Source organism: Crassostrea angulata, chromosome 2, assembly GCF_025612915.1.
Source record: "Crassostrea angulata isolate pt1a10 chromosome 2, ASM2561291v2, whole genome shotgun sequence".
NCBI classification, from domain to species: Eukaryota; Metazoa; Mollusca; class Bivalvia; order Ostreida; family Ostreidae; genus Magallana; species Magallana angulata.
In genome coordinates this window covers 8740760-8757560 of record NC_069112.1, presented here as the reverse complement: position 1 = coordinate 8757560, position 16801 = coordinate 8740760, and the positions used below count along the sequence as shown (strand labels likewise).

Sequence of the window (16801 nt, the reverse complement as noted above, 5' to 3'; positions counted from 1 at the left end):
CATGTATTATTGTACATTTTTTGTAGTATATACATGTACAGCCTGTATAAGTAAGAGTTCTTTTTTTTTTATCCTGGATATTCTTATGCCAAGATAGTTTGAATTATGACTCTGTTAAGCTGATTTTATCATACCTATTGTTGCTCAGTTGAGCGATGTGGCCCATGGGCCTCTTGTAATACCAGAACCATGTTTTGTTGATAAAATTATGCCATTTTGTTAATAATTATGATGTGCCCACTGTATGTATATTAGCATCTTTGTCATCATAGCAATGTGGTCAACTCATAATATGATGCATAAAATAAAATGATATTTTGCATATGACTTTACTCAACATTTGTTTCTATTTCGTTTTAAATATCCAGATCTGAATATTTAAGTGAAAAGCAATGTTGTTCAAGCACATGCGTAAGGTTAGCAATAAAATAAATGTCTTAATATCATAACATCCTGTAAGACTAAATTAAAAACCCATTGGTCAATTGGAAAATTTCAAACTCTTGAAAAAAATGTTCCTTGGGTGCCATGGACTTGGAGCCATCGAGAGTCACCTGTATACTATATTTATTATTATGTTATTGTAAATGTTTAACATCTGATTTGTATAAAACTTAAGGATAGATGCAATGTTCCTTATAGTTTTATATAATTTTCCTTGATAAATTATTTCTTCTTTATTAACATTAAAAATAGTTGTTAAAGCCCAAAAACTCAAGGTGCGAGCGCATTACCAGGCTATTTTTGGAGTTAGAATATTTTGAATTTTTCTTTTAATTGCATACAAAATGCAATAAAATGCTTTAAAAAAAAACAAAAACATATCTTTGATTGAAACCATATATCCAAATAGAAAAAAAGTCATGTAACATGAAAATATTAATTTGGCATAATGCAGTGGAAATCTTTGCACTGCGGAGATAGAAAGAATGAGAAAATAATGGAAGACAGGTCGCGTCTGACCTTCAAATTGCTTTCAAAGAATTAACAATAAAAGAAACTTTTTTTCCTTTATTTATTTAAGCCCTGTTCTTAAACTTTACAGATCAAAATGCTAAATTAAAGGTATGCTGTGTATATTCCATTAGACTCTACATTTTTGCTCTTTTGTTTTTTCTTTGAGAATATTATAAGTATTATAAGTTTTGAATTTCTTTATGTTTGAAGCAGAGGCAGTTGAACAGTCCATTGCTTGTAACTTGTTTTCTTGGCATGCATGAAGGTTATATGTGATTTTTTTCAGGAGATATTTTAAATCTTATGCATGTATTGATTAATTTGAAGTCCTATATATAATTAGTCTCCTACAGCTGCATTAGAACTTGCACTGGCATCTTCATTTTTGGGGTAGGATTGCCAAGAACGCATTTGATAGCGCATATCTTGACCATGCACAAAGTCTGTGCCATGGCTCTGCTCTCTGATAAACATACAGTAAAGAAAAAATTGTGGTTACTGTGGCGGCACAGTTTAGTCTCCAGCAGCACCACTAAAGCTTCAACTGCAAGCCCTAATAAGGCACATAATGGCAGTATCAATGCAGTGATAAGTCGAGTGTGTTTGCATGACTACCTCTCAAGAGTCCTTTGGGATGTCCCTCCTCAGAGTTCTGTCAATCTCCAACTTGGGGCGACATGGCCTTAATGAATTATGTAAATTTGTTATCTTTTTCCAAAGAATTTCGATTTTACACATTCCATAGTATACCTTACTAATTTATTGAATTCCAAGTACCGTATTTTTCAGGGCATATGCCGATGTGGGGCATAGGCCGAATTGCTCATTTTCAGACAAAATTCAGGAAAAATCCATAGACTAGCCGAATTGGGGGAGAGGCCGATTTTCAATCGATGATTACTGTGGTGAAAGTATGATCGCTGCATGATGAAGGAATTTAAGTTGTCGTATTAAGTATATACTTTCAGAATATCGATGTAGAAAGTCAAAAGAGTAATTAAAGTTATTAAATTTGCTTAACATATATATTTTAAACATTTAAAAAAAATATAATTGTGTTTTGTGGTTGTTTGGTCTCTTCCGTATTCGTCGGTATATATCGTTAGGTATCGTAATTTTACATAATGTAAATTTAATTGCAACACCAACCTCCGTGGTACTGTCTGATAGAACTAAGTATGAAATTTTACCAAACCTTTTATATTTTATTAAAACCTTACTGCTCAATTTCATTTAATCAAGTAATACTTTGAAAGCTACTTGTAGATCGGGGTATGGCGTCCATTAGCTCAACGCGTGGTTTCATATTCAAATAGAGTTATCCCCCGTAATCGCATGAATGAGAAAACGAAATACCACACATAAAATATTTAATTTGTGTTTTTTTTCATTAATAAATTAAAAAGTGACTTGCCGTTATGCAAAGAAGTTGTAATGTTAAAAACACAATTAATGCGGTGAGGTGTAAGGGTGTACACTACGTGCCCCCAGGCTGTGTAAATAGTCACGGGTTTCACACCTTTGTATATACACACGACACCAGAATACCGTTATTTCATCCAACAGAAAATTAACTGTAAAAACACAAAGCATTGATATATTCTGCACCCAAGACCAGTGATTCCCACGAACGCAGACAAGAAGAAATTTACAAAAGTTCCGTCATATTTCATTCTACGCGGTTCCGTTTTTTTTTTACTACGCATTAATAGTTTCCAGGGTTCATACGTGAACGTGGGGGAAAAAATTCTTTTGATTGGGGTTGTAAAGAAATACCTCGTACAGTACTGTACATTTTATTACTCGCAATGTCATTACAAAAATTATCAACGGGACAACTATCAGAGACGTATATATTAACGGGCTCTGTTATATCTATGTATCTGCAACTATCGAACAATAGTTCAAACGGACGAAAAAAAAACAACAACCCTGATGATAAACTGCTAAAAACAGTGGATTTTAAATTTGACTGTTTAATTTTTTCAACTTTGAGCCTATGATTAGCCGATCCCGGGGGATAAGCCGATGCTCGCGCATTGGAGAAAAAAAATACCGGCCTATGCCCCGAAAAATACGGTATTCTAAATTTTAGAGCGTGTAAATAAATTTAGATTGTAATGAATGTTTATACAATGTAACAGAGAGGAATGCATTTTTTTCTTGGCGGGGGGTATCAATTGTGAGCTCGCTCATAGTACCTCTAGTTAAAACTGTAACTCATGATTGCATCAGATCATTAGTTAGATTCAGTTGTTTCGTTGCTCAATGCAGTACAGTATCTGTGGAAGTGTGTACCTACTTGCAAGATTTAGGATAATATTGGAATTTTTTGCAGTTTAAAAAAAAATCTTCTTCTAATTAAAAGAATTATTTGGCAAGGAAAGCTGAAACTTATGTGGAAGTATCTTTAGGTAGTGTAGATTCAAGTTTGTTCAAGTCTAGACCCCTGGCAAACAACCCTGGTGACCATCATAAATTAAATGACTTTGTATACTGTGGAATCATCATTTTTCAAGAGAGGGGGGGGGCATTTAGTGGATTTTGTTGGTGACCTTAACCCATGAATTTACATCCTAACAAATGTGTTTTCATATATTAATATATCCTTATTGTTTATCCACAACAAAGAGTTGAACACAAAAATTACATCCCAACAAACAAGTAAGATTTAGGTTATCCTCGAAAAAATTGGGGCCCACAAATTGAAATGATTCCACATACAGCATATTAAATGATATGCCTTTTGAACAGAGCTGACATCATATGTTTAGGTGTCTGATTGTTGTATCCGTTTAGATGATTGTTGTATCTATATTTAATTACTTTTCCTTTAGTGGAGTCATCAGTTGAGGTGGATTTGAAAAATGCTGTTACAGTAGTCTCTAAACCAGTGCAAAAATTTACAGGTAACTTTGAACTTTAATAATTAAAAGATGATAACTTGAAATAATTTCTGTAGACGAACTTGCAAGAAAATATCCTGAGAATATTATGTGCCTATATATAGTCGTTGCAAACCTTTTTTGTAACAAACTAGTATTTGATCGTCTTTTGTCTTTTGTTTATCATTAATAATATAGGTTTAGTCATAAAAATTAGTCAGTATGAATCAATTTTAGCCTGCTGATTGCGAAACAAAGTCATCAGGAAAGATCTGTTTTACAGTTCATTTTTATTTAAATTCAGAAAACGGCTTTAAATTACCAGGAAATACCTTAATGAACTTTGATTTTACTGAAAATACAGTAGAATTTTCTAATTGCTAATTAGCAAATTAAATGCAAGCAGAAAGCCAAAATTTTATTGAAATTTATTTCCTTTTTTGCATTTATCAAAATATATAATATTACTTGATTTTTTCTATTACTCTTTTACAGGATATACCTGTCATGTATGTGAAATTCTTTTTCGCCATGAATCATCTTTACAAAGGCATAACTTGTCATGTCATACAGGTAAATGCTATTATTACAATTATCATGATGGTATTAAACTTAACAACAAAACATAGTGATAGACCTAAATGTATTAGGGTCTTTTGTTTCTAAAAGAAGACCCTCTTGTTATTCTATTGTTTCTTCTTAGAGTCTTCTTGATACTTGATAGTAGAAAAAGTTAAGCTGATGACGTCACTTCCAGTTCAAGATTTTGATAATTTTATCCATATATCTTCTCCAAAACTAATTGTGATAGAAAATTGAAACTTTCAGTGGTAGTAGATAAATGTCTGTAGATATCCTATTTATTTGATATTTTGATAGATGCACAAGGTGCAGAAGCTCGCCTGCGCTTAAAAGTTGACACCTAATTTTTTCATAAAATTTCCCACATTTTCTGCACTAACTTTTAATGTGTTGAGTCTTTTTATAATAACTCTTTACAGAGCAATAATTTGTTATTAATGATAGAGGCAAACGTGTTCATTGAAAGGCTGTGTATCCATACAGTACAATACTTAAATCATTATGTTCGTTATTAGGGGTTTCAAGGGGCCAGAGGTCTAAAACTTTTATCAATAATATCTAAAAAAGGAGAAATATTTTTAAAAGCTGGCAGAGGAAAAGTTGCTCAGAATACTGTTCTTAACAAAATGCTACCTAAAAGATTTTTACTGGTGGCCTCGGTAAGGAGTTTAAGGGTACGCCCCTAGATATCTGTAGAACGATCAACAATTCTTCAAGACTTGTTGAACAAAATATGTTTGTATTTTCTAGACCTTTTATTTGATATCAAGAAAAAGGGGCTGACCCTTTCAAGTTAGGGCTAAGAGGTTTTACTGAGTGATAATTTGTTATTAATCATAGAAGCAAGAAAGAGCTTATTAAGCTGAATTTAAAACTGAAATTCGTTATAAAATCAGACTATGCATTACAGAGATACTGGGGTTAAAGCATTACAGAGATACTGGGGTTAAAACATTAATTTTACCGAAAATTTTTTATTATGTGTACTTTGCTAAGAAAATAATTTAAAGTTCAAAGTTAATTTAAATCATACAAGAAATAATTCGATATTTGTTAAGTCGTTCTTGAACAAATTTGGATTTTTGTTTGGTAAGAGGTTATTGAAATTGTGAAGATTTTAGTAAATTGACTAAATTAAAACTTAGAATCATTTGGATTTTGTTAAGTCGTACTAAGAAGCATTTGACTTTTTTTATCTTTTTGTTTCAAATACACTTGTTATTTATTTTAGAAATCTGCTTTTTACAGGAACTTCAATTCCGCCATCTCACTGGTTTGTATCAAATCGTGGGAATATAAAATCGTAAACATGGAAATTTTCCCCCTTATTTCTTGCAGTTTTCAACTCTCAGAGAATAATGGCGAGATTTTAAAATCCGGGAAGGATGCTTCTTGCTATTTTACGCGGATATGAATTTCACACAATTAATTAGGAATTTACAGTGCTTTCGGCATTAACGTTGCTTTGCAAAGAGGTTTGCTCTAGTTAACTTTTATTTTTTTATTGTCAGGTGCCAGATGTTTTTGGTTTCAGTTGTGTTTGGTTTGAGATGTGTAAATTGTGAGATATGTCAAGTACGAGATGTGTCAGGTGTGAGATATGGCAGGTGTATTATGTGTCAGGTGTAAAATATGTCAGGTGTGAGATGTCAACTTCCCTTCTAATGCAGATATATACCTGGTACCTTTTCGAGACCTAATTATCTGCATATGGGGTTTTAAATTACAGTTAAGTGATATATAGCACTTATAAAGTTCCCCATTTCTTTTCTTTTTTCAGTCAATGAGGAAAGGACTGCACAAGTTTGTTCTTCTGATAATTGTTTTGAGGAACCAATAATAGAGACAGTAAGTAGCAACTACCTGAAATTAACAAAGTAAACATAATTTTAAACAACCTAGATGTGAACTGACATTGTTATAGCTGCAGACACAAACTTCAGTCCCCCCCCCCCCCCCTCCCCCTTTCTTAAAAAAAGTGAAGCTTAATTAGATTGATAAAACTATTACAGTGTGATGATGCAGTCAGATTATTATACCTCATTATAATAATTCTATGTAACACCTCATCTGATTGGTTCTAGACAGTCACATGCACGGTCAGTAAAACTTCTTATTTCCATGTCATGTTCTTCCCCTTCGGCAGCCTCGTGCTCTTTTTTGCAGGAGTTAGCACTTGCTAAATGAAAACTCCTGAGAGCAATTTAATGATGTCACAATAGGTGGCAGGGGACAGTTTTTTTGATACAATTCACTGTAGCCAGGGGATGTGTGTCTACGGAACTCTGTAACTAGAATGTTCTCAGTTCCCATTCAGCACAAATACCTTTAATTCACTCTTTCTGAAGAAAATTACTAGTCAAAACCTGTAAAATTCTCTACATACTGGTTTTTATGAGATTTTGACCCTTTCTAGACCTCCCCCAGCTAATTCCCTGCAAAGGGTTGACCTTCCGTACCGCGTGCATGTTGCACCATCACTTGTCAGAAACTTACCGGTGTATAGTTTACAATGTCCCATCCACCTACTTTTCATGTTATTTTGTCTCCTGTCTGTAACTTGCATTTTCACTGTGTAAAGTCACTACAAGAGTCATAGCCGCAGGTTTCGCATTTTACTTCTGATTCTCATGTACCTAACATATGGGGCCTACATATTGGATATCAATTTCAACAAGAGACACCCCTCTAGCTAATAATAATCATTAAAAATCATTTCATGAATTCAAGCAACACTTATAAGCCTTCAAGTACAGCAACTCTCAATTTTACAAAAATATTGACGGTTACTTTATCCGAAACTGTCCCTTGCTACCTTTAACTTACACTAACATTCTCGGAAAAGTCATCATGTCTCAAAATTAAACAGCTTATGTTATTCTGAGAAAAAGTACACCACATATTGCCGATTCCATTGAGGTTTAAGAAATTTAAGTGAACCCACCATTTCCACTTTCCTCTATTTAACACAGATTCATAGGGCTCTCCATAAATAAAGCATCTTTACCTAATCTTTTAGAGGTCAACTGTTGTTCAACCTCCTTAAAAAAGAAACCTTATTCAAAACTACATACATCTACTTGATATTATCATGATAAAAGCATCACATCACTTAGAAATACCATTACATGTATACCCTCTCCCTATCTTTTGATTTTCACAAGAAGCATTAGTTTGAACACTTTAACCTAATTTTATAAAACTTGTGGCAATTTCCTTGAGTCATTTCTCGCATATACTTGAAAACAACCATCACTGATATTTAAAATTGATCTTTTTTGGTAAATGGATGATTTGTAGCATTTTTATTCACAAAAAGACATGCCGCCATACATGTGATTTCTTGTTTTCATGAAAAAGTAAGCCTATTATCATATTTAGTGGATATCTTATATATTCTGGTTTCTAGCCTCCTTTTCACTTTGCTAAATTTGTAAGATCTACAAGTGTGATGTCTGCCTTTTATTAAAATGAAATTCAACCACACCCAGGTACCTGGGGACGGATGAGAATTCCATGAAAAATGTTCAAATTTTACATGTTTTTCTACATTTTTGATGCATATATACAATCAAATGGTAAAAATATATTGTTTTTTATGATCCTTTCAAGAAGAATTATCATAGCAGATGTTATTTCAAGGTCAAATGTACATTTACATATCCTACATGTAATGGTAATGGAGTCAATTGGAAAGAGGGGGTGGCTTTTTCAATTCTGTAAATACATCTAAAATATCATTTTTGGATAGGAAGGAGCAAAAACTTGATTTTTTGACATATTGTATACTTTGATAACTGCATTTGTCTACATGTAAAGTTCATTTGAAATAAAAATATGCTGTTTTAAAAACTTGGGTCATATAAGTCAGGTGGCTTAATGTTATTTCATAAAATCAGACAGCAAAATGGCTGCAAATTCATAAATTTAATGATTCAATTGATCAAAACTGTTTTAAAGTATTTATTCTTATCTCAGTAATCAACTTAAGCTTATTTATTGTCATCAGGATAGGAAATACCTACTCTCTAAGCCAATTTACTCTAGTGGTGGTCATTCTACACATTTAAGAGGGAGTTACTCCCCTTGAATATTTTTGCTAATAAATCATGTAATGACATCTATAGCCAAAAAATCATCCATTTTCAGAAAATACATTAATTACTTATGGTACAAAATCCACTCAAAATTACACTGAAATGAGAAATCTGAAAATACCATGTAGTTTTAAAGGTGGCACGGGACAGTTTTTTTTATACAAAAATATTGACGGTTACTTTATCCGAAACTGTCCCTTGCTACCATGATAGCATATATTGTGGAACTGTTCAAACAAAAGAAAAGAGATTCAAATTGCTGTAATTATTTTTTTTAGTAAAATTATAATTTATTGCATGAACATTTGGGAGATAAGAGGAACGTTACTCATTTTAAATGTCTGTGTAATGCATTTAAATGTCAATGATTCAGGAAAATTCCATGAACTTTGACTTGTAAAGGCTTATATTGTAAAGGAGATTTTACGCGGATATTAATTCCTCGTGTTTAATTAGGAATCTACAGTTACCGGTACTATAGTTCTTATAACTGTTGCTTTTATAACAAAAGCATTCCCTTGAGACATGATATATTGAACATAAACACTTAAAATATCATACACACTAAAACACTAACATACACAGTAGCAATGCTAATCATGCTATATCCCCTTCCCATTGAACAGCACAAGGGGATTATGAATTTTAATATTAGGGCAACTAAAAATGTTGTAAGCATCAGAATTTTTTAACTGTACTGTTTTAATTATAACACATATATAATTTTTGTAGAATGAACTGGATGTAGAGAACCTTTGTGCATTGGCCATAATGGGTCATTTCCATCAATCTTCTGACCAGTACTTTAGACATGCAGCTGCTGGCTCTCAATGTACAAGCAATAGTCTAATGGCTATAGTTGCTTCTCATGTGAAATCAGTTGACAACTGGAACTCTGGATTTATTGATGAAGTTCTTCTTGAAGGTGATAAACTTCACCTTAGTGTTCTCAAGAAGAAAAACTGGCCATTTGGTAGAAAAGAATCAAGGATAGACATTGATGAAATCCCTGAAAAAATAAGTTGTCAAATTGATGGATGTAAAATAGAGGCTAGTGTTGGAGTTTTGCAAGAAGCAACCTTTGCTCTCTCTACAGAAATTGATAGCACTGTTAGAACAGCTCTGGAAAGAATGCCAAATCGAAGTTTCATTCTTAGAATGTTTGGATCATGCACAGCAATCATCAAGAGGGAAAATCAACAATATTGCATATTTGATCCTCATTCTAGAAACCCTTTTGGTTTCATTGATCCCAATGGCTTTGCTGGTCTGTTTTATTTTGACACTCTGTTAGATATGATAAGATATCTTAAGAGTAATGTTGGAGAAAGAGCAGAGCAGATAGACTTATTTCCTGTTTTTGTCAACTTGTTGAATTCAGATGCATTTGAATTTGAACCAAGTCCATCAAAACCTGAACATGGAAATGCCCGTGAGTTACCCATGCAGGAAAATTTTCAGGATTTATTGACAAACACAAGTAAGTGTCTATTTCTTATGAAAGAACTGTCGAGTAAGAAAAGCATGTGTAATTACGTCTCCCAATTAAAGTTTGGAGACTTACATGTATTTTTTTGTACGGATTCTTCTTCATTTTCTTCTTCTTTCTCGTTCTGAACATAATTGTATAGAATCTAGGATATGATAGACCTGCATAGTTGTGCGCCCTGTTTTAAATTTTTTTATTTGGGTCGGTCAACCATATTTTTGGGGGGGTCAAATGGGAGTGGGGTCTAACATTGAATCCTATGGAAAAATTTGAACATCATATTTTAAATAGTTATAACTCAAAAATCATTAAAGATATTGACATGGCATCTTCAGATGCATATATTGAGTGTTATGGGCAATATGTAATGGTACATTAGATAAAGTCCCTGGGGTCATCCCCAACCCCCAGGTTTGGGAAATTATTTAATATGTCAAAAACTGTTGACATCCTCACCCCTAAACCATATATATTTTTGTTCATTGTGTAATGGGACATCATATGGTATATAGGTTATGACCATAGGGGGGTGGTTCTGTCCCTCCTGAAACAGGAAGTGCCATAATATCTCAAAATCCATTTAGAACCCCACCCCAAACTATATACGTTCTTTGTGTTAAGAAGCATCAAATGGTATGTAGGTCATGGGCCCCTGGAATGATCAAGATTTTAAAACAGTATTAAGATTTTAAATCAACAAAGGCCGAAACATGAATGCCATTTAATAAACATAAAGTATCTTATTGATGAAACATCAAGACCAACATTTTTAGCTCACCTGAGCTGAAAGCTCAAGTAAGCTATTCTAATAACATTTTGTCTATCGTCCATCTGTCTGTGTGTAAACTTTTCACATTTTTAACATCGTCTCGAGAACCACTGGGCCAATTTCAACCAAACCTAGCACAAAGCATCCTTAAGCTAAAGGAATTCAAAGTTGTGAATATTAAGGACCACGCCTTTTTACAAGGGAAGATACAGACCCTGAAACTTGCTACTACACCAGTTGCACGGTTCGGTTTGTTACGCTTCTTGCACGGTACGCTTTGCTAAAAATAGCTGCACGCATTGTGAACTGTTTGCGCGCTTTATTTATGAGGTAAGCGTGGCCTGAACGCTTTGGTTTTTCTTGATATATTTGCGTTTAGTTTTTGTCCGATATACTTCAGCAAAGTGGTAATCATGACAAGAATTTTTCTTTATTTATATGATATATTACAAAAGTATTTCAATCGATCTATTTAAAATCAGGACTTCCATCCGTTCCCCCGTTTTTGATACGTTGCGTGAAACGTGTACTCAGTGACAACCGGGAAGCGGGGGTAATTTTAATTTTGATTAGTCTGTGATTATTAGTATTTAATTTTAGATAAATGTAATTATTATGATAGATAATAACAAAAATAATACGAGGGAAAAAGACTCTGATTGCAAGTACATGAGTTATATAATCATGAAGTCGGAAGTAAATTATTGTTGAATAATTTCAAATAGGAACACTTATTAAACATAACTCATGTACTTGCGATCAGAGTCTCTCTCTCTCTCATAGAGTGTATGTAATTTTGTGCAAACCATTTGGAATTATTAGATTTTTATTTGTATGAAATTCAATTACTTTAGACTCATGGTTTTCACAACGATTTCAACACAATGACTAAAAGTTTGTACAGTAGACGATGTATTCACATTGATCTCGATGGTTAAAATTTTGACGTTTTTTCACATCACACATATTAGATCAAAAGAGCTGTGTTTGTGCTTATATGAACTTGCAAAATGTTATTATCTCATTCAACTATTTACAATATAATTAATCAGTTTTTTGGTACATTAATGTACCCGGTAAATGATATTTTTATCGCAAGTTAATATGTGTGAAAATCCCTCATGTATAGAGTCGCTGAATTGTCCTATGGATCCACGCGCCGATAGTCTTACGTGTAGTTGTTTGTGTACATATCTACAATCAGTTCTTTTGTTTTTTTAACTCACCGAGACGAAGTCAGTGGGAGCTTATGCTGTACCGTCGGCGTCGGCGTCCGGACCTGGTTAAAGTTTTTGGTGCAGGTCCTGTATCTAAGCTATTACTTGTCCTATCTTCACCAAACTTGCATGGATGATGCATCTGGACCTACTTAATATGGACTTGAAAGACTTGGATGCTGAATCTGAGTCCTAAATTTCAGATGCTGGAGGAGGTTAAGGTTGTTGGACCAGGTTAAAGTTTTTGTTGCAGGTGCCCTTTGATAGCAATATCTAAGTTACTGCAGGTCCTTACTTCACCAAACTTGCATGGATGGTGTGTCTTATGATACTAATGCACCAGACAGACTTGAGTGCTGAATCTGAGCTATAGGTTTCGGATGCTGGAGGAGGTTAAGGTTTTTGGAGCAGGTTAAAGTTTTTGTTGCATGTGCCCTTTGATGGCAATATCAAAGTTACTGCAGGTCTGTACTTCTCCAAACTTGCATGGATGGTGTGTCTTATGATACTGATGCACCAGACAGACTTGAGTGCTGAATCTGAGCTGTAGGTTTCGGATGCTGGAGGAGGTTAAGGTTTTTGGACCAGGTTAAAGTTTCTGTTGCAAATGCCCTTTGATAGCAATATCTAAGTTACTGCTGGTCCGTACTTCTCCAAACTTGCATTGATGGTGTGTCTTATGATACTGATGCACCAGGCAGGCTTGGATGCTGAATCTGAGCTATAGGTTACAGATGCTGGAGGAGGTTAAGGTTTTTGGAGCAGGTTAAAGTTTTTGTTGCATGTGCCCTTTGATGGCAATATCAAAGTTACTGCAGGTCTGTACTTCTCCAAACTTGCATGGATGGTGTGTCTTATGATACTGATGCACCAGACAGACTTGAGTGCTGAATCTGAGCTGTAGGTTTCGGATGCTGGAGGAGGTTAAGGTTTTTGGACCAGGTTAAAGTTTCTGTTGCAAATGCCCTTTGATAGCAATATCTAAGTTACTGCTGGTCCGTACTTCTCCAAACTTGCATTGATGGTGTGTCTTATGATACTGATGCACCAGGCAGGCTTGGATGCTGAATCTGAGCTATAGGTTACAGATGCTGAAGGAGGTTAATGTTTTTAGAGCTGGTTAAAGTTTTTGTTGCAGGTGCCCTCTGATGATTATATCTTAGTTACTACTTGTCCTAAATTCACCAGAGCGTCTTATGATACTGATGCACCAGGCAGGCTTGAATGCTGAATCTGAGCCATAGGTTTCGGATGCTGGAGGAGGTTAGGGTTTTTAGAGCTGGTTAAAGTTTTTGAAACAGGTGCCCTCTGATGATTATATCTTAGTTATTACTTGTCCTAACTACACCAGACTTCCATGGATGGTGCGTCTTATGATACTGATGCACCTGACAGGCTTGAATGCTGAGTTTGAGCTATAGGTTTCAGACAATAACAATTGTTATGTATAGAACCAAAGATGAAAGACACTGCTGTGTTTCTGATCAGCTTCTGCACATCTGTATCGCACGAGTGATTTTTGTTCATGTGAAATCACGACGCCATTACCAGCTAAGTGGAAAACAAAGTTGAAAGTTATTTTATGGAATGCGTATACTTTTTTTCGTTCAATGCTTGCATTTAATTTACTATGATTTTGTACATGTATTGATTTATAATTTATCATATGTCATGAGTGATTTTTTTGTTTATTTATTGCTACATAAATGGCCGAAGTACAAATCACTCGAGTCACCGGTATTATGTGGTTGTCATTTAACTACAGCACACCCATTATATTTAAAAACATGATCTAAAATGTTTTCTTTTCTCATTTTCAATTGGTTTAAAGTTTAACTGTAAATTAATTAACAAATCAAAAGGTGTTCTATCAAAAGGGTTTTTCCGATTACAGTAAATAAGACATTAAGGCAAGCTCCCGACATTTTAATCGGATTGTCAATTACAACATCATTCTTATTTTTTTTTAATTTGAAAAGGATATAATTATATAAATAGTGCCTGTTTGGGAGGGTAACAGTTGAAATTGCCACCCCGAGGTTGAGAATGGTTTTCGAGGGGTGTCAATTTCAACTGTTATCCTCCCAAACAGGCACTATTTATTTTATTATACTGAATGTCAATTTAAAGAAAACTTAACTGCTTTTCTATAGGAATGATTTGAATTCTACTGCGAACCGTACGTGCATCATTTAGGCGCATGTAACAATTCGTAATGTTACCCTTTGCCAAGTGTGTTGCTAACGCTGAGGGTAATAGAACGGATTATCAACTGGGTCTAAATCAATCAGATTTCAGTATTTAACATGAAAGTATAATAAAGTTATATATATCTATATATATATATTTCAACCCTTGTTTAACCATAATGTATTTATTTCTAAACATATGCTATTTTTTTAACGCCTCAGGTGACGATCGCTATCTCTCTCTTTCTCTCTCTCTTTCTCTCTCTCTCCTGAGAATCACATAAAGCAGTAAAGCAGTAAAGTCAAGTATGTACCCAATGTTTCAAACATTTCATAAAAACAATCAAGATAGTATTACCACAAATTGTGTGAACATCAATAGTCTACAGTGTCTAAGAAATCGGCCATGCAAGTTTTGTCGAAAACCAAAGAAATGATTACGGTCTAAGAAAGGAAATATTTTTTAAACTGTTTTAATAAGAATGACATAAGTCTTAGCATGTGTTATCTTATCCTGTCTAAAAAATCTAGCAAAATATTCAACTTATCTGGTCAGCGATAATCTCCGTCCGTTTTCATTGCAAGACATTAGGTCAATAAGCCGTATATGGAAGTTGCACGCTTATTGCACGGTACGGTATGCTTTTTTGTCCGTCTGGAGGCTGGTCTTGCATAAATTATCTTGCACGCTTTTTGCACGGAGCGGTTCGTTTTGTGAACGGTACAGTTCGCTTTGTGAACGGAACAGTTTGTTTTGTGAACAGTACGGTTCGCTTTGTGAAGGGTAGGTTTCGTTTTGTGAACGGTACGGTTCGCTTTGTGAACGGTACGTTTCGTTTTGTGAACGGTACGGTTCGTTTCTTGCATGGAACGGTACGGTTCGTTTTAGCGGTGTAGTAGCAGGTTTCAGGGTCTGTTATTAGGAATTATTGAAAATTTTCAAGAAATTTTCAAAAACACTTCTTCACAAGAAACATAAGACCAAAAAAAGCTGAAAATTGTGTTGGCCAGTCCTTAGATTGTGTAGATTTAAAGATGTGAAAATCATGACCCATGGGGGTAAGGTGGGGCCTCAAAGGTGGTTCGAATGTTTACATAGGAGTATATACAGTAAATCTTTAAAAAATCTTCCGCTCAAGAACTATTTGGCCAGGAAAGCTGAAACTTATGTGGAAGCATCCTAAGGTAGTGTAGATTCAAAGTGGTAAAAATCATGACCCCCGGGGCACAATAGAGGGTTGAATTTTTTACATATTAAGAATATATAGAGTAAATCTTTAAAGATCTTCTTCTCCAAAACCATTTGGCCAGGAAAGCTGAAACTTATGTGGAAGCATCTTCAGAGGATGTAGATGCCAAGTTGTGAAAATCATGACCCCCATGGGTAGGGTGGGTCCACAATGGGGGGGGGGGGGGAGGGTGATCAACTTTTTACATAGGAATACAGCCTACTCTGGATAAATTGAAATTCAGGGGACCTTGCAAATTATTTCAATACATCCGTATTTCAATATAAGCGAAATTGACTGACGTGAAGCCGCCATTTTTAAAAGTTCAGTCCCGATGTAAGCATAGAAAACCAAACCTGAACAAATTATTTGGTTATCATTTATTTATTACAGTGAACAGATTACATGGAATATTAGTCCTTGAAAGTTTGATTAAAATTATATCCGTAAGTTTTGTAAGTTTCATTTTGTTACTTTCTTAAACCTCATCATAACCTCCGATCGCATTCTTTTACGTTTAAGAGAAAATCACCAGTCTCAAACGCTTCAAATACTGCTGAACGCTGCTTGTATATCATCGTAAGTGTACTCGCGATAATATCAAAATTCTAAGCTATTTCCAATTTAGGCTTTGTCCTTTTATCCATAGCCATAACTAGTTCGTATTTTGTGCCCGAAGATCAGTTTTTTTTTCCTGTGGGGTTTCCATATTACGTCAATACATCTGTATACGTAAGAACAAACAAATCAACAGTGAATAAATTTTACTATTTAAAAGAAGTATAAAAACACACATGATGAGAACCTATCAATTCACACCTTTGTATATCAACCGGTCAGTCTTTTATAATTACTGTCACCAACTGTAACGACAGCCGCCAGGGAGTACTTCAATATATATTACCGTTATAAAAACAACTAATTATCACCTTTGGGGACCGATCAGTGGCTTCAATATAAGCGATATTTCAAAAAAGCCGATTTCATTATATCCGTTAAATCAATGCAAAGAAAATGAGAGGCAAAAACAGGGGATTTATTTCTATTTCATAATAAGCGGAATTTCAAAATAAGCGATTTCAATATAAGTGGAGTAAGCTGTATATAGAGTAAATCTTAAAAAATCTTCTTCTTAGAAACCGTTAGGCCAGATAAGCTGAAACTTATATGGAAGCATTCTCAGGTAGTGTAGAATCAAAGTTGTGAAAATCATGATCCTAAATGAAATAGTAGGGCCACAGAGGGAGGTCAACTTTTTTTACATAGGAGTATATACAGTAAATCTTTAAAAATCTTCCCTTCAAGAACCATTTGGTCATGAAAGTTGAAACTTATTTGGAAGCATCCTTAGGTAGTGTAGATTCAAAGTGGTGAAGATCATGACCCC

At 34.4% G+C, this 16801-nt stretch overlaps 2 protein-coding genes and 1 long non-coding RNA gene across 3 annotated transcripts in view; 1 reads left to right on the top strand and 2 right to left on the bottom strand.

The window, feature by feature from the left end:
* Positions 1–16801, bottom strand: part of LOC128173862 (transient receptor potential cation channel subfamily M member 2-like) — a 409575-nt gene that overhangs the window by 166388 nt on the left and 226386 nt on the right. The window lies entirely within an intron of this gene.
* LOC128171260 (uncharacterized) overlaps positions 1–16801 on the top strand; it is an 88586-nt gene that overhangs the window by 54676 nt on the left and 17109 nt on the right. The window contains exons 7-10 of the mRNA XM_052837015.1: positions 3795–3866; positions 4338–4415; positions 6205–6272; positions 9254–10001. Coding sequence (XP_052692975.1) covers positions 3795–3866; positions 4338–4415; positions 6205–6272; positions 9254–10001 — 966 coding nt within the window. The remainder of the gene's footprint in view (positions 1–3794; positions 3867–4337; positions 4416–6204; positions 6273–9253; positions 10002–16801) is intronic.
* The window catches only part of LOC128171264 (uncharacterized), a 40728-nt gene that overhangs the window by 8385 nt on the left and 15542 nt on the right, over positions 1–16801 (bottom strand). The gene's annotated exons all lie outside the window — the stretch shown is intronic.